The following is a 26,951-nucleotide window of genomic DNA, read 5'->3' as shown; positions in this document are numbered from 1 at the left end:
GCCGGAGGGGACAAGCAGCTGGAACCACGCAGAGGGAGCGGTGGGGGTGGCAGGCTGCTGACCCTTGCCCCTTTCCCCTCCCTGTCCCCGTCAGGTCATGCACATGTTCAAGGGGTGCCGCAGGGAGGACACGTCCCCGCACATCTACGCGGTGGCGCAGGCCGCGTACCGCAGCATGCTGATGAGCCGCCAGGACCAGGCCGTCGTCCTGCTGGGCGCCAGCGGCAGCGGCAAAACCACCAACTGCCAGCACCTGATCCAGTACCTCGCCACCATCGCCGGCAGCACCGGCAAGGTCTTCTCCGGTGAGTCCCTCTGTGGGTGTGGAGTGCCTTTGTCCTGCCTGCACACGCCCCTTGCTTTGCGGTCACAGCCCCACGCACGCGGCAGCGGCCGGGCACGCGCCGAACGGGCTGTCACTGTGTCATGCCAGTGCCTTTGCCGTGCTCCTGGGGGCTGCTGTGGTGCAAGGGAGCAGCAGCACCTGTCTGGCCAGCTCTGGCCCCCTGCCCACTGCGCAGCCCCTGCACTGCCCCGCTTCTTTTCCTGCAGTGGAGAAGTGGCAGGCTCTCTACACCATCCTGGAGGCTTTTGGCAATAGCAGCACCGGCATGAACAGCAACGCCACCCGCTTCTCCCAGATCATCTCTCTGGACTTCGACCAGGCTGGGCAGGTGGCTTCTGCCTCTGTACAGGTGAGGGGACCAGAGTGGCCCCCCAAGCATGGGAGCTGTCCCATCCTTGCCAGCGTGGCTCCCCGTGGTGTGAGAGCCAGTCCGTTCTCACAGGAGTGTTGTCCAGAGAAGCTGTAACTGCCCCATGCCCTGTGGCAGTGTTCAAAGCCAGGTTGGACAGGGCTTGGAACAACCTGGGATAGGGGAAAGTGTCCTTGCCCATGGCAGGGGGTTTGGAACTCGCTGATCTTTCAGGTCCCTTCCGATCCAAACTATTCCATGATTCTTCTGGTGTTTCCTACACTGCAAGCTCTGCCGCAGATCCCCAGCCATGCTCGCAGCACTCAGCAGCCTGGCATCCTGCTCTCATCCTTGTTCACACCCAGATCAGATGGGCTTCCTGTCCTTGCTGAGTTAGTCCCAAAATCAGTCCCAAAATGCTGTTGTGATAACAGCAGTGCCCTTAAAATCCAGGAGATGTACTCCATGCTCTTGTAGTAGCATTCACTGAGGAGAGATGCTCATGGGCTGCTTGGGTGATGCTTGCATTCACGTGGTGCCCTGCAGTGGGAGGGAGAGCCTCACAACTCCGTGGGGAACCCTGGGCAGCAGGGATGATGCTGGGCTGGGTTGGGGTGTCTCAGTGGGAGAGAGGCACTTGGGGACAGTTCCTAACTGTTCCACCTCTGCCAGACACTGCTGCTGGAGAAGCTGCGTGTGGCCCGGCACCCGGCCAACGAGGCCACCTTCAACGTCTTCTACTACCTGCTGGCCTGCTCTGACAGCACCCTGCGGTGAGCTGGGGGGGAGGGCATGGCCTCCATCGTGGGGGGGTCTCTGGGACCTACCCCATGGGGCCAATCGTGGTGTTTATCCCTGCAGGACTGAGCTTCACTTCAACCACCTGGCAGAGAACAATGTCTTTGGCATCGTGCCTCCCTCCAAGGTTGTTGCCATGGCGGGGCTGTAGGGGAAGATGAGGGTCTCAGGCCCATTTGAGTGCAGGGGGAGGCAGAGCTGGGCTCCCAGACCAATGGCTCCTGTTGTTTTCCACAGCCGGAGGAAAAACAGAAGGCAAGCCAGCAGTTCAGCAAGCTCCTGACAGCCATGAAGGTGATGGGCATCTCAGGAGATGAGCAGAAAGCCTTCTGGCTCATCCTGGGGGCCATCTACCATCTGGGAGCCGCCGGGGCAACCAAAGGTAACAAGCTGGGAGCCATTAACGAGGGGAGATTTGAGACTGCTGGATGTGAGGGGTTCCAGAGTCACCTTGCAAACAGCCTGCAGCGCAGCCAAGCCCTGGGGGAGAGGGTGAGAGGCTGTGTCAGCTGAGGGAGAGTGCCCTGCCACCCTGAGTGCTCCGGGGCACCCAGCTTTGTCCCCATGGTTGGGGTGGTCTCATTAACTGGTGGGAATTGAACATGCCCAGACCCTGGGCTGGCCCCGGCCAACTTGAGGGAGTGGGGGCCTGGGTGGGGCTGAGGCAGCTGAGGGGGTGTCCCCCATTCCCAGTGTAACACCTTTCCCTCCATCCTCCTTGCAGACCCACTGGCAGATGGAGCTGGTAATGGGAGTGGGGAGGGCTCTGCTCTGGGGGGTGCCACGCAATGCAAATTTGGGGGCTGAAATGGGGGCTTGGGATGCTGCTGCTGTGCTGGGACCAACCCTGACCCTGGTTGGGTCCTGGCAGCCCCAAATTTGCCTGCTGCTCGTGAGGAGTCCCAACCCAGTCCTGTCAGTACCATTGGTGAAGTGGGTCAGCGCTCACCATGGGTGTGAGTCTCCCACAGCACCAGCTTTGCTCTCCATTCCAGGGGGTGGCAAATTTGGTTTGGGGGGCTGCTCTTCTCCCCCTGTGGCTTTCTTTTTCTGCCTGTTGTGCTGGAAGCTCCTGTGGTGCTGTATGCTGGCGGGAGAGCTGGGCATGTCACCCCCAAAATGAGCACCTGGAGCTGGTGGCTGCACCCAGGGAATTTGCAGCCCTGGGGGAAAAGATGATCTAGGGATGAAGAAGGAGAGACCAGAGGGGTCTGGATGCACACTGGGGTGCAGGGCTGGCCTGTGGGGTGTTCTTGGGGTGCAGGGCTGGCCCATGGGGTGCTCTCAGGGCACTAGAGGGCAGCAGGGCCCCGCTGCAGCCACCACAGCGAGATGCTCAGGCAACTCCGGAGCCTCTCCATGGGAGCCTGCTATGGTGGGGGAATCCCAGATCCTGCTGGAGGGGAGCATTGCTGCATCCTGCTGGGTGGGCATCCCACCCCCAGGTCTGTGCTGCTGCTGCTGCTGAAGCCTCCCCTGCACCTCGTGAACGCTGGGAGTGCTCAGAGCTGAGTTGCAGCAGCCCCACAATTTCCTTGGCCCCAAGCTGGATCCAAAAGTGGCTCCCCATGCGCTGGGGCAGAGCCGAGCTGCTCCCCAATGGTGCCCATGGTGCGGGGGGCTCAAAGGGAAGGGACCCCCCACGGTTTGTCGCTGCAGCAGTGCCTGGGGAGGGGGCAGGCGTGGCATGTGCGGTGGCGTGGTGGCAGGAGGGCGTCCCCGTGCCGTCGTGTGCCGTTGTTTCTAACCCGTGTCTCTGTTTGCATGGTGCATGCTGCCCTTTGCAATGCAGACGCCGACGAAGGTAAAGTCCCGTTCTCCGCGCGTGTCTCTGGCTTCCCCCTCCCCTGTGCCACCCTCATCCCGCTTCCATGTCCCTGTGTGTCACCGTTAACCTGCTCCCACCGCCCCCAGCGTCCGTGTCTCTGTGTCTGTCTGGCCGCGGTGTGGCTGTGTCACCCAGCAGGGACATGTCCCCCTGTGGGGTGGCTCAGAGTCTCAGAGGACCGTGGGTAGTGGTGGCCAGGGGTCTGTGCTCCACACCAGTGTGGCTCCAGGCTATTCACCCCTATCTCCTCTTAGACCCCAAACACCTGTGTCTCCTCAAACCCCAAAACATGTGCTCCCACTGTGCCAATCATCCCTAACCTATTCTGTGGGTCCCCAAGATCATCCCAGGCCTGTTTGGAAACGCTCCCCATTTTTAGGGGTGCCTGCCTGGCCCTGAACCCCCTTCTCCATCCTTCAGCTGGGAGGAAGCAGTTTGCACGGCACGAGTGGGCTCAGAAAGCCGCGTACCTGCTGGGCTGCAGCCTGGAGGAGCTCTCCTCTGCCATCTTCAAGCACCAGCCCAAGGGCACCCTGCAGCGCTCCACCTCCTTCCGGCAGGGCCCCGATGAGTCTCCCCTGGGGGACAGTGGCACAGGTAGGGTGAGGTATGAGGGGGACAGCAGGTAGCCCCAGGGGATGCCAGGGTGGGGACACTCAGGCTTGCTTTGGCAGGTCCCAAGCTGACGGCGCTGGAGTGCCTGGAGGGCATGGCAGCTGGCTTGTACTCCGAGCTCTTCACACTCCTCATCTCCCTTCTCAACAGGTACGTGCTGGGGGGGCCAGCAGGAGAGCAGGGGATGCCTGGCTGCACCCACTGACCCCACTGTGTCCCTTTGTGCTTCCCCCAGGGCGCTGAAGTCGAGCCAGCACTCAGTGTGCTCTGTGACGGTAGTGGACACCCCTGGGGCACAGAACCCCAAACTGGCGGGGCAAAGCCGGGGGGCCACCTTCGAGGAGCTCTGCCACAACTACGCCCAGGAGCGCCTGCAGCAGCTCTTCCACCAGCGCACCTTTGCCCATGAGCTGGAGCGATACAAGGAGGTACCAGGGACACCCAGGGCTGCCACTGCCTCCTCCACTCCTGCCCTCCCGTACCCACATGAACTATCTCATGATTTCTTACCCAGTGATCGCTGGACCAGTCCAGCCAAAGCAGCTCTGACACGATGCTCAGTGCTGTGCTGGCTGTGGAGCACAGCACAGGAGGGCTGGGCTGGGAGGTGGTGATGATGATGACCACTGGCTGTGGGTGGTGATGATGGTGGTCACTGCTTCTTCTCCATCTCAGCACTGACAGCCCATGGGGACCCTTCCATGTGTCCTGGTCCTCCCTTAGCACTCCACATCACTCTAAACCCCATCAAGACCAACACCGTGATGGGCTCGCACTCCCTATCACTGCTACTCTGCAGTGTGGGCGCTCACCTGCCTCTGTTCCTCTGTTCCCCCTCACCAGGAGAACATAGAGCTCGCCCTGACTGATGCTGAGCCCAGCTCCTCTGGCTCCATAGCTGCTGTGGACCAGTCCTCACACCAGGCACTGGTAAGCACTTTCCAGTCTTCCTTCCAGCCACATCATGGCAGCAGGTGGGTGGCTTTTTGGCACTTTGGTGGTAGAGGGGAAGGAAAGGGGCTGTTGGCCATGAGAGGATAGGTGCAAGTGTGTGTGCAGCCCACATACCTAGTGCATCCTCCAGCATGGTTTTCCCCTCTTCTCCTGGGAGCTGCCTGTGCTACAGGCAAGGGGCCTGGAGACTGTGTGTGATTTCTGGGGTGCTCCAGTCCTCTATGTGCTCTGGTTCCCGGGATGCTCTGGTACCTAGGGTGCTCAGGTTCCTTGTGTCCGTGGGTCCCCAAGGTGCTCCAGTCCCTGGGGTGCTCCAGTCCCTGCTGGAGGAGGCTGCTGGCACCATCCCTGTGCTGGATTTCAGCCCAGCACTGCATTTCCCACCTCAGTGAGATGTGCTGCCAGAGTGTCCCATATGGACCCTTTCCCTTCTGGGTCTCCACTAGTCAGGAGCCCTCTCACACAGTGTGAGGTTACTTACTCCCTGGGTGGCCCGGGTGCCCTGTGTCACCCCACGTCCCTGCCCTGGGGGACCCTGGGGTGCCGGACCGGCTGCCAGTGTGGTGACCCTGCAGGTCCGGTCTCTGGCCCGCACGGACGAGGCACGGGGGCTGCTGTGGCTTCTGGAGGAGGAGGCTCTGCAGCCGGGCGGCAACGAGGACACCTTGCTGGAGAGGCTCTTCTCTTACTATGGCCCCCAAGAAGGGGGCAAAAAAGGTATGGAGGGGGGCCTGGAACCATGGGGATGTGTCCACTAGAGCAGAAACAACCTCTCTGGTGGAAAGTGTCCCTGCCCATGGTGGGGGGGTTGGAATGAGATGGTCTTTAGGGTGCCTTCTAACCCAAGCCATTCTGGGATTCTGTGACATGCCCCAGTGAAAAACTGGTCCCCAGGGCTGTGCCCACTGGTTCTGTGTTTCCCTGCAGGGCACAACCCACTGCTCCCCAGTGACAAGCCCCGACACTTCCTCCTGGGACACAGCTCGGGGACCAACTGGGTGGAGTACGATGCTACGGGATGGCTCAACTACGTCAAGCACAACCCGGCCTCCCAAAACGCCTCTGTCCTGTTGCAGGAATCCCAAAAGTGAGCAGGGTCCTGGGGTGGGAGCATGGCAGGGGGGAGAGGTGACGCTGGGGGGTGACGTGCCCTCCGTGCCCTGCAGGAAGGTGATCAGCAGCCTGTTTGCGGGGCGCGGCGGGTCGGCGCTGGTGCTGTCGGGCTCGGTGGCGGGGCTGGAGGGGGGCTCCCAGCTGGCCCTGCGCCGGGCCACCAGCATGCGCAAGACCTTCACCACCGGCGTGGCTGCCGTCAAGAAGAAATCCCTCTGCATCCAGATCAAGCTGCAAGTGGTGAGTGAGGGAGTGCCAAGGGGGGGTCCCCGCATTTGGCTGGGGCACCGCCGCACGTCACCGCTCACCCTGCTCCGCCACACCCACAGGACGCCCTCATCGACAGCATCAAGAAGTCCAAGCTCCACTTTGTGCACTGCTTCCTGCCCAAGGCGGGGGGCGGCGGGGACCCCCAGGCCGTGCCGTGCCGGCGGGTGAGCGGCAGCGAGCTGGAGCTGCCGGCGGAGCACTGCGAGGCCGGGCTGATGCAGCTGGACGTGCCCCTCCTGCGCGCCCAGCTCCGCGGCTCCCGCCTGCTCGACGCCCTCCGCATGTACCGCCAAGGTGAGCCCTGGCACCAGCACCGGGGGATGGACGACACGGAGGTCCCAGCTGCATCTTCTCACTGGAGAGCCAAAGACCCCCAGCAGTCCCCTCAGCACGTGCCTTGTTCTGAACTCTGGAGCCTCTCCCCAGGGCGGTCCCGTCCCTGTCCCCCCTCCCCTGCTGGGCTGTTATCTCCACTGGGGACAGGCATGGCCTTAATTGGGTGTCTCCCTTGGTGCCGATGGTTTCTGGCAGCAATCCCATTGGCATCCAGCCCCTGTCCCACTGTAACAAGAGCCTCTGGGTTGTGCTCAGCAAAGCATTTATCGATACATTGGCTGGCCAGCCACCCGGCTGAGCGTTTATTGCTTGGGGACCAGACCCTTCCTGCCATGATTGGAAATCAATGCCACCTGCACACCTCCTGGATCGATGGCCATGGCCAGCTGGCCGTGCCGGGGTCAATGTTCCCATCAATACCTCATCGTTAATTAAGATATGGAGGCTCAGTGCTGGAGCCTGATGCAGGAGTTGGCTGTGGCTCAGAGTGGAGCCAGAGCAGGACTTGCACAGGCAACACATGTTGCTACTCTCCCCCCGAGGAGGGATCTGGCCACTTTCTCCTCAGATCCCAGCCAAAACTGCTGGAGGACGCAGCCAAGGAAAACCTCCCAGGGAGGCTGAGGGCATTCCAGCTATGCCTGACCCCATGGGGAGCTTGTGTCACGTGGGGCAACCCCGTCAGCTCACCCAAAACATGAGCCCCAGCATGTCAGGGCACGTGGGGCTGTCCCTGGCCATCCCCTGGGCATCCACACAGCCCCACTCTCCCTTGATTCCCCAGGTTACCCTGACCACATGGTGTTTGCGGAGTTCAGGCGGCGCTTTGATGTCCTGGCCCCACACCTGACCAAAAAGCATGGGCGCAACTACATTGTGGTGGATGAAAAGCGGGTACGTGCCCCATGTCAGAGTCACTGCTGTGATCCAGGGTCCCCTGCACCTCAAAGGGCCTGCCCCTGACACCTTTCCCTCCCTGCAGGCAGTGGAGGAGCTCCTGGAATCACTGGACCTGGAGAAGAGCAGCTACCACATGGGCTTGAGCCGGGTATGGTGCCCGACACCACTGGGTGTGGGTGTGGGCAGGGCTGTGCGTCATGGCACGGTGGGACAGCAAAAGGGCAGCACTGTTCACTCCCACCCACGGCATTCCTCGTGCCTGGGGAATAAAACCCCACGGTGGGACAGGACAAGTGGCTGCGGAGGGGAGAGACGCATTCCCACCAGCGGGAGGGTGGCACGGTGTGGCCGGAGGGATGCCGGCACCCATCGCTGTCCTGCTCCCCTCCCACAGGTGTTTTTCCGGGCTGGATCGCTGGCCAGGCTGGAGGAGCAGCGGGACACACAGACCAGCAGGAACATCACCCTTTTCCAGGCTGCTTGCAGGGGCTTCCTGGCACGGCAGCACTTCAAGAAGAGAAAGGTTCGTCCCAGCGACTCTCCCCTCCCCGCTCTGCTGCACAATTTCGCCTAAAATGGGCAGTGCAGCCTTTCTGCGCCTCCTGGGCCAGCACCTCCTCCTCCCGCCTCCCCCGGAGCCGTGGGGGGCCAGGGGGAACCGGGGGGCCAGGGGGAACCGGCAGGGAGGCTGCTGGGCATCGCCGCCGAAGGATGAAGCCACGCTTCAGCTCCTACTTTTATCATTAGAGAAGGTGTAAAATAGGCATCTTACAGTGCCTCATCTTCCTGGGATTAGCATTTAGAGGGGCCGGAGAGGATCAAACGGCAGATTTGCTGGTGCAATTAGCCCAAATGCTAATGAAGGGAAGCATGCCGGGGTGCTGGTAGGGGTGCTGAGCACCCACACACCCCGCTTTGCCCTGCTGGTGACCCTGTACTGACCCCATACCCCGTGCTGACCCCGTGCCCTGCACAGATCCAGGATTTGGCCATCCGGTGCGTGCAGAAGAACATCAAGAAGAACAAAGGGGTGAAGGATTGGCCCTGGTGGAAGCTCTTCACCACGGTGCGGCCCCTCATCGAGGTGCAGCTCACTGAGGACCAGATCCGCGGCAAAGACGTGGGTATCCATGCCGGGGGATGCTGGATGGAGCAGGGAGGGCTTGGGGGAGCGTTGGCCCTGGGCAGGGCCCCACAGTGGGGTGGGATGCAGGACACCATGGTGGGGTCACATGCAGAAGCTAATGGTGGGGTGGGATGCAGGAGCCTGCAGTGGGGTGGGAAGCAAAACCCAGGGAAGGATGGGATGCAGGATCCTGTGGTAGATTAGGATACAGGATCCCGCAGTGGGTTGGGATGTGGGAGCCCATGGTGGGGTGAGATGCAGGACCACGTTTGCCTGCGCCCCGTCAGTGCCAGGCTCGAATTGCTCCCTAATTTGCGAATCAGCATGTCATTAGCATCCCGAGAGCCGGCTGTTGCTTGAGCCCAATTACAAGCGTGGAGAATGGAAATGAAACCGTGCGCCGAGAGGCAAATGTGGGGGCTCCGCTCGCACTGGCAACCAGACACTGGTGCACTCGGCGAGCACGGAGCTGCTGCCTGGCTCAGCTTTCACCCCGACCTGCTGGGGACAGGCACCTGGGTGGGGGCACCTGTCCCCTCTGCTGCACCCCCAGCCTGTGCTGGGACCAGAGGAAGAGAGAGGATGATGTTAGCAGCCAGGCATTCTTCCACAGCACTGCCTGGTGGTCCCTGGGCATCCTGGTGGGCCCCCTCCCTCCCCACCTGGGCTGGGTGCACCCAAACCCTTCAGCAAGCTGCTGATCTGTGGATTTGCTCCCACCTCCTCTCTCGGGGAACGTGGGTACCCCTCTGCAGCTTTTCTGGGACTGCCTGGCATTTCGACACCATTTATGGGGTTGGAGTCGGCACGACGGCGGAACGGGTTGGGGAAAGTCCCTGCCCAGCCCTTGGCAGGGGAGAGCAGCCCCAGGGAGCCCCCACCCTGCTCATCCTGTGCTGGGGGGGTGCTGGGGAGGGGCAGAGAGCTGCCAGCCTCCTACCCGCCAGCCTCTTCCCTGCGCCTGCCCCCTCCCTCACCGCCTTCTCTGTTGCAGGAAGAGATCCAGCAGCTGAAGAGCAAACTTGAGAAGGTGGAGAAGGAGCGTAACGAGCTGCGGCTCAACAGCGACCGCCTGGAGAGCAGGGTAGGTCTTTGCTGCTGCTGGGATGGGGTACGGTGCCCTGCCAGCCTGCCCCAGCCCATGGTCCCATTCCCCCTGCCACCCCCAGATCACAGAACTGACGTCGGAGCTGACGGACGAGCGGAACACCGGCGAGTCGGCCTCCCAGCTGCTGGACGCTGAGACGGCCGAGAGGCTGCGGGCTGAGAAGGAGATGAAGGACCTGCAGGTAAATGTGCCCCTCCCCGGCCTCGCAGTGTCTCCTGTCCCCCTCAAGTGCTCACCACGGCCACGTCCCCTCCCAGGCCAAGTATGATGCCCTGAAGAAGCAGATGGAGTCGATGGAGATGGAGGTGATGGAGGCTCGGCTCATCCGGGCGGCCGAGCTCAATGGGGAGCTCGACGATGATGATTCAGGTACTGTCCTGCCTCCAGTGCTGGCTGGTGGCACACCCTGCAGTGTCCCCTTCTCCCTGTGCCATCCCCACAGCCCCTTGCTGACCGCATTTCCCCGCACAGGTGGCGAATGGCGGCTGAAATACGAGCGAGCAGTGCGGGAGATCGACTTCACCAAGAAACGGCTGCAGCAGGAGCTGGAGGACAAGCTGGAGGTGGAGCAGCAGGGCAAGAGGCAGCTGGAGCGCAAGGTGAGTGGGGGTTCAGCTCTGGGGACTCTCTGGTCCCCTCAGCATGGCTAGGACAGCAGGGACATGGTGGCATCCCAGAGCCCTCAGTGCCTGCGCGCCTCTGCCCACAGCTGGCGGACCTGCAGGCGGACAGCGAGGAGAGCCAGCGGGCGCTGCAGCAGCTGAAGAAGAAGTGCCAGCGCCTGGCTGCTGAGCTGCAGGACACCAAGCTGCACCTTGAGGGACAGCAGGGACGCAACCATGACCTGGAGAAGAAGCAACGGAGGTGGGGACTGTGCGCTGGCGGTGGGGGGGACATGGGGGACATGCCTCTGGCGAAGTGGCATTACCATTTTAGCAGGGATTTGGGCACCTCACCAGCTCCTACTTGGCCGAGGCGTCTCCAGCAGGATGGAGCTGCCAGAGTTGGATGTGTTTGTTGTGGGGGGGATCCCCATGCCCTTTTGGGGGGCCCAGAGCTGAGTGATCCCATCCGTGTGGGGTCATGGTGGAGGCTGCTGGTGACCTGTATCTCCACTCGGCACGCGCTGCCATCCCGTCCCCTCTCCCAGCCCCAAAGTTTGCTAACGTTATTAAGCAGCAGGGACGCTTTCATCTCATTATGGTAATGATCGCACACACAAATACAGCGAGAGAATCCAATCTAATTAATTTCAATTTCCGCGGATTGGAGTCTGTGCTAATGCAGCTGTTTATTACCCAGCGCAAGGAAAAATGGGGATTAGCTGCCGAGGTGTTTAACGCAGGTCACAAACTCAAGCGCAGGGTTGTTTTCCAAGCCCCAAAGGCAGTGATTTTGGAGCAAACCCAGCTGATCCCATCCCAGGGGCACTGGAAGAGATTGCTACATTGCTGCCTGGCTACAGGCTGTAGCCTGTACAGGCTCCTTCAACAGGGGCTTGTGTCCCCTCTGGGGGGTCACGTGTCCCCTTTGGGGATGGGACTGGTGCCATGTGATGTGGAACCCCCACACTGGGATGCAGCTGTGGGAGCCAAGGTACCAGAAGAGCCCATCTCTCCTAGAGACCCCTCCATGTCCTGCTTGGCAGGTTTGGTGTCCCCAGCTGTTTTGGAGTAGCCAAGCCCCTGCCATTGGCAGCCACGGTTCTATGGGCACATGCTGGCCCTGGAGAACAGCTGAGGTGCTGCTGGGGTTGGTGCTGCAGGTGCTGCACTCCCCTTTAGCATGGAGTGAAGGCATCAGGAGGAGTGTCTGAGTGACTCTGTGTCACCGTGCCGGCAATTAAAGACTCATCAACAGTGTGTTTCAAACAAGCACTCAGCAGTACACCACCCTCCCCAGTGCTTGCTGCTGAGGGAAGGGGATGCTCAGTGCAGTGCCCCTGGCACAGGGCTGAGGATCAGTGCTGAGTGCTCACCCCACTCTCCCCTTGCAGGTTTGACAGCGAGCTCTCACAGGCGCATGAGGAGGCGCAGCGGGAACGGCTGCAGCGGGAGAAGCTGAGCCGAGAGAAGGATGTGCTGGTGGCCGAGGTCTTTGGCCTCAAGCAGCTGCTGGAGGTGAGTGGCCCCCGGACCCTCCCCAGCCTCCCAATCATGGGTGCCCCGGGCTGACGGTGACCCTGTCTCTCGCAGGACAGGGACTCGGACATCGCAGGGCTGACACAGAAGGCAGAGGCGCTGGAGGCAGAGCTGCAGGACATCTCCTCCCAGGAGTCAAAAGACGAAGCCTCCCTGGCCAAGGTGAAGAAACAGCTGAGGGACCTGGAGGCGAAGGTCAAAGACCAGGAGGAGGAACTGGATGAGCAGGCTGGGACCATCCAGATGCTGGAGCAGGTACAGCGGGGAGGAGCGAGGTTTCTGGGTGGGGTGGTTTCATGCAGGGCTGTTATTACCTGGGCCGGGCTTGCCTGGGAAGAGGAGGCAGTCGCCCTGAGCCCAGCGTCAGGCCAGGCATCGCCGTGGCCAACACGGCTCCTGGCCCTCCGTGCCATGGCCCGGCAGGTCACGATGGGGCGGGCAGCCCAGCTGGCCTCAGACCGGGGGGTTTTGAGGGTGAGTGGTGACTGGAGAGTGGCATGGAGGGGTCCCCACATCCCCTTCACTCTGACCACATCCCCACCATTTGCAGGCGAAGCTGCGGCTGGAGATGGAGATGGAGCGGCTGCGGCAGACCCACGCCAAGGAGGTGGAGAGCCGTGATGAGGAGGTGGAGGAGATCCGGCAGTCCTGCCAGAAGAAGGTAGGGCTCGGCTGTGGCCCCTCTGCCCAGGAGGGCCTGGGATGCATCCCCATGCCCTGGCTGGGTACTAGGAGCTGCCAGTTGGGCACCGTCATGCAGCATCCGGCTCCCACACAGCGACCACAGCCCGGCTCCACCGGCCCGGCGGGTCCGACCGGTCCTCCTGCTGCCCGGGCCAGCGCACACCGGGCTTTGTGCCTCTGGTTGCGCAAACACCCAGCTGGTGGGGTCACACAGTGTCTCCAGGGTGCGGGGACACGTGAGGAGGGGGTCATGACCCCTCCCCGCTGCCCTGACCGGCTACCCCCTGTCTGTCCCCCAGCTGAAGCAGATGGAGGTGCAGCTGGAGGAGGAGTATGAGGACAAGCAGAAGGTGCTGAGAGAGAAGCGGGAGCTGGAGAGCAAGTTATCTGCTGTCAGCGAGCAGGTGGGGTGAAGGGCAGCTGGGCACCTGCCTTGCTTCGGGGACCCTGAGGTGGCCATGGTGGGGAGGACACCCGTCTGGCATGGAGCTGTGGCAAAGTTTCCCCTGCCACAGGCCAACCAGCGGGACTTTGAGACGGAAAAGCGCCTGCGCCGAGACCTGAAGAGAACGAAGGCATTGCTGGCTGATGCTCAGATCATGCTGGACCACCTGAAAAACAACGCACCCAGCAAGAGGGAGATCACCCAGCTCAAGAATCAGGTGTGCATCTAGACACTCCCCATACTGCAGGCTTTGAGGGACACAGGGTGTCCCTGTTCCCTGGCCAGGCACTGAGCTATATCCCTGCAGCTGGAAGAGTCGGAGTTCACCTGTGCGGCCGCTGTCAAGGCCCGCAAATCCATGGAGGTGGAGATCGAGGACCTCCATCTGCAGATTGATGACCTTGCCAAGGCCAAGGCAGCGGTGAGTGGGTTCGAGTTGTGATGAACCATGCTGGGGCCATGTCCCATTTGTACCCAGGGTGGCCCCATGCTGTTTGGAGTGGGTTTGGAGGGTGAGTGTCCCATTCCTGGGGTGCAGTGGGAGACACGTGTGTCTTCCTGCAGCTGGAGGAGCAGCTGAGCCGGCTGCAGCGGGAAAAGAATGAAGTGCAGAGCCGGCTGGAGGAGGACCAGGAGGACATGAATGAGCTGATGAAGAAGCACAAGGCAGCTGTGGCCCAGGTGAAGTGGGACCAGCAGCTGCACCCACCCCACCCCCTCAAGATGTCCCTCTTAAAGCCAGTGCAGTAGGATCCCCACTGATGGCACTGGTGTGTCCTGCAGGCATCCCGGGACCTGGCACAGATGAATGACCTCCAGGCACAGCTGGAGGAGGTCAGCAAGGAGAAGCAGGAGCTGCAGGAGAAGGTGAGGATGCACCCTGAGTGAAGCTAGGACAGTGGGGGGCACCGGAGGCCTGCTGCCCACACCATGTGGCACTGCCCTGCACCGTGGGGGTACAGAGCAGTCCGGTGGGAAGCTCTCCATCAGGATGGGAGCAGCATGGCCAGCAGCTCTCCTCCAGGACAGCGTGGCAGTGGGGGCAGGGTGATTGTGGTCGAGGCTGAGGCTGTGCCCTCTCCCACAGCTGCAAGGTCTGCAGAGCCAGCTGGAGTTCCTGGAGCAATCCATGGTGGACAAGTCGCTGGTGAGCCGGCAGGAGGCCAAGATCCGTGAGCTGGAGACCAGGCTGGAGTTCGAGAGGACGCAAGTCAAGCGCCTGGAGGTAGTCACGGGGCTTTCCCTCTGCTCCAGCTGGGACAGGGGTGCAACAGGACCATAATGAAGCTGCCTGAGAGTTTTCTGAGTGCCTCCCCTCCCCACGACCCCCCACGCAGCAGCCCTCCCCTTCTGGCAGCCCATCCCTGTCTCCACAGGGAAGGCTCCCTGCAAGCACTGATAACAGTAATCCACCGCCCAGCCCGGCAAAGTGCTGCTCTTTCCCTGCATCGACTTAGGGAAATTATAGACTCCCCAGTCCCGCGAACGCAGCCTGTTTTATATTCTGCCTCCGCAGCTCTGCCGGGGAGCGCGGCAGCTTAGCTCTCCTCTTCATATTTTCCAAGCTATTATTTCCTTCTCCACTCTCTCTACCGGGGCCATAAATATGCAGCGGCTGGCTCAGTGGCTGAGAGAGAACAGAAGCTATTTTTTCCCTACGTTACATGTTTTAATTACTTCATACACAGTTAAATCTATTTTTCCAATTCAACAAAACCCTTGCTGTAGTTCTGCCCCTTCCCTGGCCCTGGGAGGGGGTGGTTTCTCCTCCATCTCCTTGTGTAAATTGATGGGAGTGGGATCCATCCTTGCGTCATACGCTGGTGGGTGTTGGGGTGAGGGTGAACCTTCAGGGTGAGAGGTCCATGGGGGGATTTGGGGTGACCCCGCTGCTCGTCAGAGCCTGGCCACGCGGCTGAAGGAGAACTTGGAGAAGTTGACGGAGGAGCGGGATCAGCGCGCAGCCGCCGAGAACCGGGAGAAGGAGCAGAACAAGCGGCTGCAGCGGCAGCTCCGTGATGTCAAGGAGGAGATGGGCGAGCTGGCCAAGAAGGAGGCAGAAGCCAGCCGCAAGAAGCACGAGCTGGTGAGGGACCCGTGATAGGGCCAGGCAGGGAACAAGGGGGTGTTACATGAGGAATGTGGCTCATCCCACTCCCTCCCCACAGGAGATGGACCTGGAGAGCCTGGAAGCTGCCAACCAGAGCCTGCAGTCAGACCTGAAGCTGGCCTTCAAGCGCATCGGGGACCTGCAGGCGGCCATCGAGGATGAGATGGAGAGTGACAGCAATGAGGACCTCATCAACAGGTGAGAGACAGGGGCCCGGCTCCCCCGCGTCCCTGGGGGTCACCGCTTCCCCTTGCCACTTCAGAAAAGCCACAGGGACCCCTTGGCTCTGCCTGCCCTGGCAGGATGCTGTCTGTGCATCCATCCATGCATCGTGCACACGTGCATCTGTCCGTGCACACGTGTCTGTCCGTCCATGCATCGGGCACCTGTGCACACAGGCATCAGTCCATGCATCTGTGCATCCATCCCTCCGTCCACCCGCAGCCCCCATGAGCTTCAACCACTTGTGGAGGTGCCTGAAATGCATCCAGGATCCTGCCAGCTGGCTGGAAACAGCCCAGGGAGCCCCAGGAGCCAGGGCAGCACCAGCTGGCAGGAGGTTTGGGATGCTGGGATCCAGCCCAGCCCAGGATAGAATTATAGAATCGTACAATTGTTTAGGTTGGGAAAGACCTCTGAGATAATCAACTCCAGCCATTAACTCCGCAGTGCCTTGTTAGCACTAAATCATGTCCCCAAGTGCCACATCCACACATTTTTTTAATGTTTCCAGGCAATGACTCCACCACTTCCCTGGACAACCTGTTAAAATGCCTGACCACCCTTTTGGTGAAGAAATTTTCCCTAATATCCAATCTAAACCTCCCATGGCACAACTTCAGGCCATGTCCTCTTGTCTTACCACTTTTTCCTTGGGAGCAGTGCCTGACCGCCCTGGCTACAACCTCCTTTCAGGAAGTTGTAGGTAGTGAAAAAGTCCCCTCTGATCCTCCTTTTCTCCAGGCTGAGTCCCCCCAGCTCCCTCAGTTGCTCCTCATCAGATTTGTGCTCCAGACCATTCCTCAGCTTTGTTGCCTTTCTTTGGATATGCTCCAGCACCCAACCCAGGATGCTGGGATCCAGCTGGGTGCAATCCCACTCTAGGGACACAGGGCAGCTTCACCTCACTCCCCAGACCCTTCCCCATAATTTAATTTGCCCACCCACTTGGTCCTTTTTTTTTTTTTTTTTTTTTTTAATTTTCCTTTAATTTAATTTCTTTTCTGTTGTGTTTCTCCCCCCCCCCGCCCCTGACCCTGCCCCCTCCAACCCCTCCCAGTTTGCAGGACATGGTGGCAAAGTATCAGAAAAGAAAGAGTAAAATGTGAGGAGCATCTCTTTCCTTCCTCCCCTCCCCTAACCCCCACCTCACCCCCAGGGGCCGGGGTCCCGCATGCCACTGGCCCAACTCTGCATGCCCTAACAGCATCCACGGCACGGCACATAACCACATCCCATGCATGGGGACGGGATGAGCCCCTGGGATGGGGTGGGGGGGTGATGCTCTGCCGTGGCTGATGGCAAATGTGGCAGCATTTGGCAGCAATGGAGCCCTGCTGCCACTAATTAATACCCCACCCATGGTCGCTGCCACGACCCGGGTCCTGCTTAACTAATGGCACGTTTGCCTGGACATAAACTGCGTTTGATGTGGAGCTTAATTCCATTGGTTAGAAAACCTTAGCTGCCCCTAGAGCTTGTTGTTGGGGCTCATTGGGTTTTTTTTTTTTATGTCGTTCTGTGGGTTTTTTTGTTGGTGTTTTTTTTCCCCCAAGCCCAGCGTTGCCTGGATGTATTGCAGGGGAGGGAGATGCGCAGGATGGAGAGTGGCTCATTGCTCTGAATTTAAAAAGAGAAGGATTCATATACAGGGTCTATCCAGACCTGTCCCTGGTGCTGTTTGCCTTCATTCTCAGGCAGGGAATAAGCCCAAAACCAGGCGGATAAAAGGCCATTTAAGATTCTATGACACATCCCATCCCTTCCTTGGAGTGGCCTGGTGGGAGCGGGGTGGCGAGAGGGGACCACACTGCTTCAATTTCTGTATAGATCCCGACGGTGCTGCCATAGCCCTAATGAAAGCAGTAAGCGGTGAGGTATTAAGAGAGATTTATTCAGGGATGCTTTTAACGTGGAGGAATGGATTTTGCAATGCAGACAGCACCTTCTTTCTAAAGGCAATCAATATGGTTACGAACGGCCGTTATAAATTAGATGGTTTAAGCCAGATAGGACTTTTTTTACGCCGAGACGTAAATCAGGGGCTCTCGGGCACGGCAGGGCTGTAAATCTGCCCGCTGTGCTCCCGCGCCCGCCGTGCCAGAGCCGTTTCTGTTCCGCCTGCTAAACTCCTGTTTACCCGGGGCCATCAGCATTGCTCTTCCTCGCTGTAATTCTGCGCTCGACGGCAGCCTATAAAATGAACCCACTTATTTCCCTCCCAGTCTCAGAGCCTGAAATCTCCTGTATTTCTGGAGCTGTGCCCTGCCTGCTGCCCCAAAGCCAGGCCTTGCTGTCTCCAGCTCTGGAGCTGTGCAGTGACAGGGAGATGTTGGGCAGAGGGTGCAGGAGCCCCTTGGGCAGCCACAGGGGTGGTCTGGGGGTGCTTCAGGGAGCCCCTGGCTTGCAGGTTGAACTATGTGCGTGCAGATGGTGTCTCAAAAATGGAGCAGAACCATAGCATGGGGTTTCACCCATGCCAGGGTACACAGGCAGTGGGTGCTGGAGGGGTTCAGTGCCTTCCAGTGCATTTCCATCTCTCCAGCACCCAAAAACTCACTGCCCTTTGCTGACCTCTTGCTTTCTTCCACCCTGACCCACTCCTCCGGCAGTGATGGTGACTCAGATGTGGACTCAGAGCTGGAGGAGCGTGTGGATGGGGTGAAGTCTTGGCTCTCCAAGAACAAAGGCTCCTCCAAAGCGCTCTCGGATGATGGCAGCCTGAAGGGCAGCAGGTGGGTGCAGGGCTGGGCATGGGGCTAGTGGGCAGAGGACAGCCTGAGCTGTGCTGGGACATGGGGCTGGGTGGGTACCTGTGGGATGTGGCATTTGGTGCTGTGTTCCCACGTGGTGCTTGTGTGGATGGCCAGGGAAGGGTTAATGCTGGTGAGCGGCTCAGTGTTCATTGGGGCCACGCGTCCCCCCACCCAGGGGGAACTCCCTGGTCCCCCTTCCTTCATCCCACCATGGAGGCCTATGGGGCATCCACAGCCCCCAGCCCATCTGCCTCCCCAGGGCTTGCGGTGCTGGGCTTTAGCTCTAGCTCTGTGCAGCATTCCACCTCTCCAGGACTGATTCCCTGCTCCATCCTGCCCTCCTCTGCAGCCTCACCCCATCCCTCCCCACACTTCTCAGAAAATGTTGGCAGAGGTGGGGAACGTGCCCAGGTGCACCCACGGCATGGGGCTGAGGCACACAGCCCCGCTCCCCCTTGGAAAACGCTTGCCTGCTGAGCGCAGATTGCTTTTATCCAAACCCAATTTCCTAGCAGGGCTCCAGGAGTCCCAGGGGACTCCCTCCCTCTGCCGAGCAGGGGGGAAATATCTGAGCTGGTTTCTGTTAATTGGTTTAATTTATTCAGCGGTGCAGATGTAAAACATTTTGTTATTGGAGATAATTCCACCTTTTCTGAAGTCGGGAATCAAACGCAGCGGCTCCAGGTAGCCGACAATGAAATAAATTGAAGGGAACACTTTAAAGGGGAATCAAAGTGCTGGGCTAGAACAATTCCCCCATTTACATGACATTTTTCCACGATGCCATTTCCCGCTGACGCAAATTGCCGAGGCCGCCTCGTCGGCCCCTCCTTCGCCCGCTCATCTCCGTGTCTCTCTTGTCTCCCCGGTGCGTGCGGGGCCGCGGTGCCGCGGCACAGGCCAGCCCCGCCGGACGGCCCCGAGCCCGAGGAGCGGCCGGTGTCGGTGTTGAGCTCCCTCAGCTACAGGAAGCGGCCGGGCCTCAAGGACTCCATAGGCGGCCGCGGGGATGAGCAGACGCTGTTCAGCGCCCTGGGCGAGCGGCCGCCTTCCCCCGAGCGCCCTCCGCGCCGGGCGGCCCGCGGCGGCGAGCCCCAGGACCGGGCGGCCGTCATCGCCCGCGCCTTCGCCGACGCCAGCGGCCGGGCTCGCCAAGGGCTGGACAAGCGGTGGTCCCTCTCGGCCACCGACGTAGAGAAAGCCTCTGTCGCCTCCGCCCCAGTGAGCCGCGTCTCCTCCGCCTCCTGGCGCGGGCTGGAGGACGGCGATGATGGGGACGAGGGGTGCTCGGTGCTGAGCTTCGCCCTCTCCAGCCCCGGCAGCTTGCGGAGCCGGCGCGGGGGCCCCGAGGGCCGCCCTGAGTCGCGGCTCTCCCTGGCCCGCAGCCGCCTGGATGAGGCGGACGAGGGGTCCCGCGGGCAGCCCCTCTTGGGGCGCAGCTTCTCTGTGCCCCCACGGCCCCGCAGCGCGGCCTCCGAGGAGGAGAGTCCTGGGGACGCCCGTCCCGTGCGGCACCGCTCCTACCTCGACCCAGACCTGGAAGCCGCCATCCAAGAGGTGCTGAGCTACCGCCCGCTGCAAGCCAGGGGCTACTCCAGCCCCGACTCGGGGGACGACGGCCGGAGTGTCCGCAGTGTCAGGAGTGTCCGGAGTGCGGCCCCTCTGGGCGCCGCTGACCGCCCCTCCGGCAGCCTGCGCCGCTCCGCATCCGCCCTCGACTTCTCCCGGAACACTTGCCGGTGCCGCAGCAGCTCGGGCTCCTCTGAGGAAGAGGAGGAGCAGAAGAAGAAGAGCTCCAAGAAGCGTGCCAAGAAAAGCAAGAAGAAATCCAAGAAGAAGAAGAAGAAGCAGCAGTCATCATCCGAGTCCAGTTCCTCCTCCGAGTCCTCCTCCGGCTCCACCAGCTCCTACCGCAGCACCTCCAGTGTCAAGAAGGGCCCACGGGGGGCGGGGAGCGAGGAGCCGACACGTCCTGCCCGGGGCAAGAAGGAGGAGAAGCAGCGGAAAAAGCAGGTGGACAACCTGATGATGAAGTACCTGTACCGTCCCGAGAGCGACTGAGGCAGGAGGTGGGAGCGGTGTGTGCCGTGCAGCATGAACCTCCCCGTGTGCCACTAACCGCTCGCCCTAACCCTCTCCTGACTCCGGAGTTCTCCTCCGCCGGCATGGGGCACCCCGGGATGGGGCAGCCCTCTGTGCCTGCAGCAGCCCTGTTTTGGGCATCTCCATCCGTGGGGAGATCCCCGGCATGGCCGCAGCGGGACCGGCAGCTGCCCATGCTGCCAGGACGCAGCGTGGTCAGGATTAGCAGCTGCGGGACACCAGGAAGTGCTAATCCCTTCCTGGCTCCCCAGCCATCGGCCAGGACACATCTGGATTTATTCCTTCAGGAAATTTTTAAGTGTTTGATGGACACAGCCCCCAGGAGCAGAGGGGAGTGGGATGGGTACTAACATGCACCCACTGCAGTGTGTGAACATGGGGGGAGGCAGCACCCATGGTGGGGGGGGGACCCAGGTTGGGCTGCTGGAGCTCAGAGTTGCCCTGTGTTGGGTGCCCGTGATGGGAATTCGGGGTGTGAATGGCATCGACCTGCAGGACTCTGGAGCTCTGCACACTGTTTGATGCAGAGAGGGTGTGTTTGGGCTCGCTGGCAGCAATTTCAGAGCAGGCTTCATCCTTTCTGATGGCTGAATAGGAGAGCGGCTGGAGGAAGGGAAAGAAGCCTTTTGGAAATGTGGTTGCCTTGGGCTGTCTGACCCAGAGGAGGGGAAGGCATCATGGGGTACCAGGGAGCAACACCCCCAGCACCCAGCCCTGGGCTCGGGTACAAGCAGGACCCTCAGGGTGTCTGGGAGCACTGGTGTTGGCATTCAGGGCCACGAGCCTTTTCCTGGGCAGGCTCAGCTCGGCCCCACTGCAGAGCAGGGGCTCAGCTCAGCGCAGCGAGGAGTTGTTTGCAGTGAGGCATGTCCCAAATATCTCGGAAAGAATAAAAAAGGAGGCAATCAAGGCTCCATCCAGCTGGCTGCCAGCGTGCTGGCTCACCACAGCTCCTGCTGCAGCCGGAGGGGAGTTGAGCTCAGCAGCCAAGCCATGCTGGGACACGGAGCCCCTCTAACCCCGCTCTCTCCCACAGCCCCACGAGCTCCCGGCACACCTTCACCTACGACAGATGGGACGATGAGCAGGACACCGGGGACAGCACACGTCGCTCCTCCCGCAGTTCCCCCAGTGCCAGCGAGGTGGAGAGCCGGGCTGCCGAGACCCCCGCCTAGCCCCCCACCACCACTTCCCACCGCCCCGGGAACACTCAGCTCCGGGGGTCACCCCGGGCAGTCGGTATTTCTTCTGCACGGGGTGGGGGGGACACACGCAGCCGCCCCCCCCGGCTCCAGCCATGGGAGGAGCAGCCCGGCCGGCTCGCTGGCTGCACCCCCCACCCTCCCACCTCCTGTCTGTCCTTGGCGGCGGAGTCGGCTGCTCCGGCACCCGGGATTTATTCCTCAGTGCCTGCTGGCACCTTGTTTTATAACTTAAACTCCCCCCCTCGGCACCCTGCCGTCCTCTTACTCCCCTTTTAGTTGAGCCAAAGACGTCTCTCGCTGGCCGGGCCCTGGGGAGCAGCCGCCCGGCAGCCGGGAAGGGGACGTGGGGAGAGGGTCCCACGTACCCACCTGGGTTTTTGTGACCCCCCAGCCCCCCCACCTCTGCCTGGCTGTTTTGCACTAGCCCAGCTGTGCATCTTCCCCCACCCCCTTTACTTTCAGTATGAAAATAAATGTCATTTCTGGCTGGTGATACTGGCTGCTGCTTGCTCCATGTGCCTGGGGGGGGGGGGGTCTCCCCGTTTTGGGGGGGTGTTTGCATGGTGGAAGGGTCTGATGGAATGCATCCAGCCCCAGCAAGGATTCAGGGCTTCATGGAAAGGCCAAGTCTGGCCTCTTCCCTGAACCTGCTGCACCCATGGGTGCTGGGGAGGGGAGCGAGGAGGGGGGAAGCCCTCGTGGGTGCCAGTGCTGAATCATTTATCAATCTTCATAAATATGCAGATGAGCAGCGGGACAGAGCCTCTGCCTGCTGGCGTTAAATAATTAACGCGGAGGAGATGATGATGTGTGTTGCTGGCTGCCTGCACGGCTCAGCCTCGGCCCTGGCCGTGTGCTGTCCCCGTGCCATGTGCTGTGCCCTGCACCTGGCCCCAGGGACACCCCGCACGCTGGGGACCCCCCTCACTCCTTGGCAGGTTGTTTCCCTTTCCCCACTATCTCTTGGAAGCACACAGGCCAAGCTCGGTGCTCGCTGCCATAAAGCCACGCTGCGCTAATGCGCTTTCATTAAGTGGGAGCGATCTAATGATAATAAAATGGCACATTTAACATTAAAACATTTAACTTGACTCCTAAGCGAGTGTGTCTCTCCGCGCTGCTCCTGCTCCATCTTCATGAGGCTGACAAAGCTTCTTAATTTGTTCCCCAGGAGTGGGTGCTTGGTAGAGATGGCTTGGCACCACATGGCATGGGGGATGCTGGGATGCTGCGATGTGGGGAGGCAGGGTACCAGGGTGCAGGGATGTGGGGAAGCAAGGATGCAGAGGTGCTGGGATGGTGGAATATGGGGACATGGCAATACAGGGCATCTGGGGTGTGGGGTTGGAGGAATGCAGCGTGTTGGGAGTCCCCAGGGTACACGGAGATGGAGGTGTACTGTGTGTCAGGACACGGGGATGCAGGGGCACAGCTGCAGGCCAGTGCGATGCCATGGGGGCACGTCTGGAGCCCCACGCCTACTGTGCATCCCCAAGCACACCGGGGAAACGAGTGATGGCAAAGTGGGCCATGTTGTAGGATGGCTCCTCGCCCAGGCTCAGCTCACACAGCAACTTCCCCACCACTGGCGCCAGCTTGAACCCATGGCCTGTGTGAAGGAGAGGGAAGGTGGGGACACAACCATCCCCACGACCCTGGACAGCTCTGGGGTGCTGGGCTCAGGGGGTGGCTGCCCTCGCCTACCTGAGAAGCCAGCGCCGATGACGATGTTGCTGAACTTGGGGTGCCGGTCCAGGATGAAATCTTCATCTGGAGTGTTCTGGGGAGCCAGGGTGTGAAGGTGAGGGGACAGGGTGGGCTCCACCTTGTGGTGGAGGAAGGCTCAGGACCCCAGATGCCTGAACCTGTGCCCTGGGGAGGGTCTCACCGTGTAGAGGCAGGTCTCCATCACTGCTGGCTGGGTCTCCAGCCCGGGCAGATAGCTGCTGATGAAGCTGCTCAGAACGGCGATGTCAGGGCAGGGAGCACTCGAGGGGGCCTGATCCCGCTTCTCTGGGTCAGTGGGGCTGCCATGGTGGTGGCACACCTGGAGGACAACTGGTCAGGGTGGGCTGGTTAGGGAATCCCCCACCTTCAGCTGTGCCCTGCTCACCTTCAGCAGACCTGGGTACTCAATGGAGGGCAGCCCGTAGATGCCGTGGGGGGCTTGGCTCAGCCCCAGGGTCAAGAAGCAGGGACTGACACTGCCCAAGCCAGCGCTCCCAGGTTGCTTCTCCCTCCAGTAGCAGACATCGATGCGCAGGGGCTGGAATCACTCCATTAGCTCTGGCCATGACTCTGCCACCCCCCTGTGCCACCAACCTTTACCTGCAGCGGCAGGCGGAGACCCAGCTGTTCCACGAGGGCACCAGTCCAGGCTCCAGCCGTGATGATGAGCCGGGGGGCTTTGTACACGCCAGCAGTGGTGGTGACAGTGACCGTGGCCCCAGGTTCGATGCGCAGCACCTTCTCCCCGTCCCGCAGGGTGCCCCCGTGTCGGCGAAAGACCTCCTGGGTGGGGAGGGCTGGGTGACAGGAGGTGACTGCGAGGATAGAGCCAGGGGACCCCCATCCCATCCCAAACCATCCCATGTCATGCCAAAGCATTCTATCCCTTCAGCAGCACCTACCTGCACTGCCTGCAGTGCCCGGCCAGCGAAGAGCACCCCGGCAGTGCTGTCCACCACGGCCACCTGGCCAGCTTGCAGCTGGAAGCCAGGGAAGCGCTGGGCCAGCGTTGCGGCGTCGAGGACCTCGTCAACACCCAGGCTCCTCCTGCAGGCCTCCAGCTCCGGCTCTCCCGGCGGCCCCAGCAGCACCAGTCCCGTCTGCCTGCATCCCACCAGTCACGTCAGCTCGCCCTGCTCCCCCTCCCTGCATGAACCCCCAACTTGCTTTGCCCCTGGGGGAAACTGAGGCACGGTGATGCTTGGGATGTGCTACACCCTGGTGCTGGGGCACCGCACAGTGGGATGCAGGGGCCAAGGGCAGAGCGAGATGCGTGGGGAGGGTCTGGACACGGACATCACACTCTGCCCCCTAAATACAGCAAGCACCATCAGCCCTGACCCCGGCACAGGCACCGGAGGACCATTTAGGTGTTCATTTCCTTAATGACATTTCCTTCGTGGAGCCCCATAAATTACCAGGAACTGGCAGCTGCCTGCCAAGGAAGCCGCATCCCACCCAAAGGTCACCGCCTCCAGTCGCCCGGGGAGGGGACGGTGCCCGGCGGTGGCTGCGTCCCTGTCCCCATCACCTGTAGAGGGTGGTGCCGGTCTCGGCCTCCAGCTGCTGCCAGCGGCGGAAGCAGTCGGGCATCATGCGGGAATAGTACTCCTGGGGGTAGGCGCTGCGGATGATGCGGCTCTGCCCGTGAGAGCTGCCCCGAGAGTGGGGCAGGAGGAACTGTGGGGCAGAGAGGACATGGGGGTGACCACAGACACTGCCACCCTCAACGCCACCAGCCCCACGTGCACCAGCGCCGCGCAGAGAGGGCACCTTGGGGACACAGCCTGATCTGTCAACCACGGCACCGGGAAACAGCGGGGAACGGGGGTCCTGGCGCTGGGGACATGAGAATCTCAGCACTAGGGACAGGGGGTCCTGGCGCTGGGGACTGCAGTGCCGGCAGTGGCTCTGCTCTGTGCCACGGTGGAGGGCAGCCAGGTCTGCAGGCACCCGGCCCAGCCTGTTGGGAAAGGGGACATGGCAGAATGGGGTCACCATACCTGCTCCAGCAGCAGAGTGTCCTTGTGGCACTGGGCCAGGTGGTAGGCAGTGAAAGAGCCCTGGATGCCGGCCCCAATGACAATGACATCGTAGGTGGACTTCTGGGGCTGGCTTAGGGCAGCCATCTCTGTCCTCATCCCTGCTGCTGTCTCTGTGGCCGATGGGATGTGAGCTAAGGGGAGGAACAGGGCAGAGTCCAGCCAAGCCGAGCGGGTGGTGCAGCCTTGGCCACCTTCCAGCTCTGTGGGGACACAGGGACACACAGGGGCCACGCTCTTCCTACCCCTTGTGGCTGGCCAGGCACGAATATTCTCATTCCCCCACCAACACTAACATCTGGTCCCATCAGGGCAGGCAGCTCAGCTTATCAGGGTGCCATAGATGTGAAGGAAAACCACTTCCAATAATTCCCCCTTTCCACCGGCCACTGCTGGCTCCAGCTGTGGTGCGACACAGGGCTTCCATGTGTGTGCCAATGGGAAACCCCCCCTTGCTTCCAGGCAAACAGGGCTTTTTTTCCCTCCAGCACAATTTATTACAGCCATAAACCATTTTGTCGCCATCTTTTGTTGTTATTTTTTTAACGGGAGATAGAGGTGATATAGGGCTCACCAGAGCTGCCAGGATGCAGCATGGTGGATTTTGCAAATCTGTAAAATTTTGGGGTGTGACTGGGGTTTGTGGACGATGCCTTGGAGCGGGGAATAACCCAGGCAGGGGCTGCCAGTTTTGCCCACTGCCACCACTGCCCCGTGCTGCCTGACAGCTAATTAGGGGAATTAATTTACTCTGGCTTCTGCAGTGTAAAAGGCATTATTTACTGGTTAATTGTGGTTATTACGAAATGTTAAAGATCATTATTTATTTTGCCACTTGCCTCTGGTGATGAATGAAGCACTGGGGAGCACTGGGGGCTCCCACCACGTCACAGGGACACCCCAACATCGTGCAAAGGCAGACCTGGCAGCTCGCAGCGATGGGGAGCTGAGAGGAGGAGGATGGGCAGCACGGGCAGAGGCTGGGGTGCCCCCCAGACCCCTCACCCACCCCACTGCCCATGACCACTGCTGCAGTGAGTGCATCCCAGTCTCAGCATCACCACCATGCCCAGGGCTCTGCATCGCACAGGGCCCCGTTAAATCAGCACATCCTCTCTTGCCTTTGATGTTACAAATAATTCAGCAATTTCCCTGGGTTTCAGCTGACTTTTTTTTTTTTTTTTTTTTTTTTTTTTTTTTTTTTTTGCTTTGAATAGCCCCTGTACCTGCTCTTCCTTTTTTGCTGGAAAGATGAAGGATAATTAATTATCCGTGAAACGTTAAATGGTAAAAATGAACTCCTCTCCCGTTAGCAGTGTGGTAATAGAACAGATGGAAAAGCCTTGCTTGTGAGGTTACGGAGAAGGTGAGGCCTTTGGTGGGACACAAATCACCATCTCCAGGGCTCTGTGGGTCCCCTCAAGACATTGCTTTTGTTCTGCAGGTGACCCCAACCAGTGCTGAGCCCAGGCATCTGGGAGGTCTGCACCCCCAAAGACCAAAAGCAGCTGCGGGACCTCAACTTGCCTTAGGGTGAATTTCTGGGGGGTCCCCCCAGCCCTGTGCTAAGGTCTCCATCATCCCTGCCATGTCCTCTTCACCTGGGTTTATACTGACTGGAGGCAATGCTTGTGGCAGCAAGAAATCCATTTCCCTAAACAGCTGATGTGGGTCAGGAGAGCTCAGTAAAAATGAAATATTCCCTGTATGGGCTGGGTGGATGGATGGGAAAACTCGGGGCTGGCAATGGCATGGGGAGGGGAAAATGGGGGCTT

At 60.6% G+C, this 26,951-nt stretch overlaps 3 protein-coding genes across 20 annotated transcripts in view; 2 read left to right on the top strand and 1 right to left on the bottom strand.

Annotated features, from left to right (window-relative positions):
- LOC128797961 (unconventional myosin-XVIIIa-like) overlaps positions 1–21,899 on the top strand; it is a 36,635-nt gene extending 14,736 nt beyond the window's left edge. For 15 of the 18 annotated variants that reach the window (XM_053960973.1, XM_053960972.1, XM_053960969.1 and 12 more), the window contains 37 exons: positions 95–305; positions 553–695; positions 1,368–1,468; positions 1,557–1,620; positions 1,731–1,875; positions 3,286–3,297; positions 3,742–3,918; positions 3,996–4,086; positions 4,172–4,364; positions 4,780–4,866; positions 5,466–5,607; positions 5,818–5,977; positions 6,057–6,243; positions 6,333–6,567; positions 7,394–7,503; positions 7,592–7,657; positions 7,904–8,032; positions 8,486–8,629; positions 9,630–9,719; positions 9,805–9,924; positions 10,001–10,112; positions 10,215–10,342; positions 10,453–10,607; positions 11,740–11,863; positions 11,939–12,139; positions 12,435–12,545; positions 12,868–12,972; positions 13,084–13,230; positions 13,321–13,434; positions 13,578–13,694; positions 13,797–13,880; positions 14,101–14,238; positions 14,914–15,099; positions 15,182–15,321; positions 16,403–16,447; positions 17,955–18,077; positions 21,238–21,899. In XM_053960973.1, coding sequence (XP_053816948.1) covers positions 95–305; positions 553–695; positions 1,368–1,468; positions 1,557–1,620; positions 1,731–1,875; positions 3,286–3,297; positions 3,742–3,918; positions 3,996–4,086; positions 4,172–4,364; positions 4,780–4,866; positions 5,466–5,607; positions 5,818–5,977; positions 6,057–6,243; positions 6,333–6,567; positions 7,394–7,503; positions 7,592–7,657; positions 7,904–8,032; positions 8,486–8,629; positions 9,630–9,719; positions 9,805–9,924; positions 10,001–10,112; positions 10,215–10,342; positions 10,453–10,607; positions 11,740–11,863; positions 11,939–12,139; positions 12,435–12,545; positions 12,868–12,972; positions 13,084–13,230; positions 13,321–13,434; positions 13,578–13,694; positions 13,797–13,880; positions 14,101–14,238; positions 14,914–15,099; positions 15,182–15,321; positions 16,403–16,447; positions 17,955–18,077; positions 21,238–21,376 — 4,776 coding nt within the window. In that variant the 3' untranslated portion in view covers positions 21,377–21,899. The remainder of the gene's footprint in view (positions 1–94; positions 306–552; positions 696–1,367; positions 1,469–1,556; positions 1,621–1,730; positions 1,876–3,285; positions 3,298–3,741; positions 3,919–3,995; positions 4,087–4,171; positions 4,365–4,779; positions 4,867–5,465; positions 5,608–5,817; positions 5,978–6,056; positions 6,244–6,332; positions 6,568–7,393; positions 7,504–7,591; positions 7,658–7,903; positions 8,033–8,485; positions 8,630–9,629; positions 9,720–9,804; positions 9,925–10,000; positions 10,113–10,214; positions 10,343–10,452; positions 10,608–11,739; positions 11,864–11,938; positions 12,140–12,434; positions 12,546–12,867; positions 12,973–13,083; positions 13,231–13,320; positions 13,435–13,577; positions 13,695–13,796; positions 13,881–14,100; positions 14,239–14,913; positions 15,100–15,181; positions 15,322–16,402; positions 16,448–17,954; positions 18,078–21,237) is intronic. The other 3 variants (XM_053960975.1, XM_053960974.1, XM_053960958.1) reach the window with 1 other exon arrangement.
- LOC128797962 (serine/arginine repetitive matrix protein 1-like) lies at positions 18,127–21,231 on the top strand. Its single transcript, XM_053960976.1, has one exon. It carries the CDS (start codon positions 18,879–18,881, stop codon positions 20,157–20,159), a length of 1,281 nt encoding a protein of 426 aa, XP_053816951.1. The 5' UTR covers positions 18,127–18,878; the 3' UTR covers positions 20,160–21,231.
- Positions 21,900–22,352: 453 nt separating the features above from the next.
- On the bottom strand, positions 22,353–25,275 carry PIPOX (pipecolic acid and sarcosine oxidase). The gene is made up of 8 exons (XM_053961345.1): positions 25,138–25,275; positions 24,666–24,814; positions 24,037–24,238; positions 23,735–23,917; positions 23,520–23,672; positions 23,295–23,453; positions 23,111–23,186; positions 22,353–23,015 (listed from the first exon to the last, which is right to left on the bottom strand). Exons 1-8 carry the CDS (start codon positions 25,273–25,275, stop codon positions 22,885–22,887), a joined length of 1,191 nt encoding a protein of 396 aa, XP_053817320.1. The 3' UTR covers positions 22,353–22,884.
- Positions 25,276–26,951: the final 1,676 nt, after the last annotated feature.

The sequence above is a fragment of the Vidua chalybeata genome, chromosome 20 (assembly GCF_026979565.1).
Source record: "Vidua chalybeata isolate OUT-0048 chromosome 20, bVidCha1 merged haplotype, whole genome shotgun sequence".
NCBI classification, from domain to species: domain Eukaryota; kingdom Metazoa; phylum Chordata; class Aves; order Passeriformes; family Viduidae; genus Vidua; species Vidua chalybeata.
The sequence above is the reverse complement of the archived record's forward strand: the minus strand, read 5'-3'. Positions and strand labels throughout refer to the sequence as shown.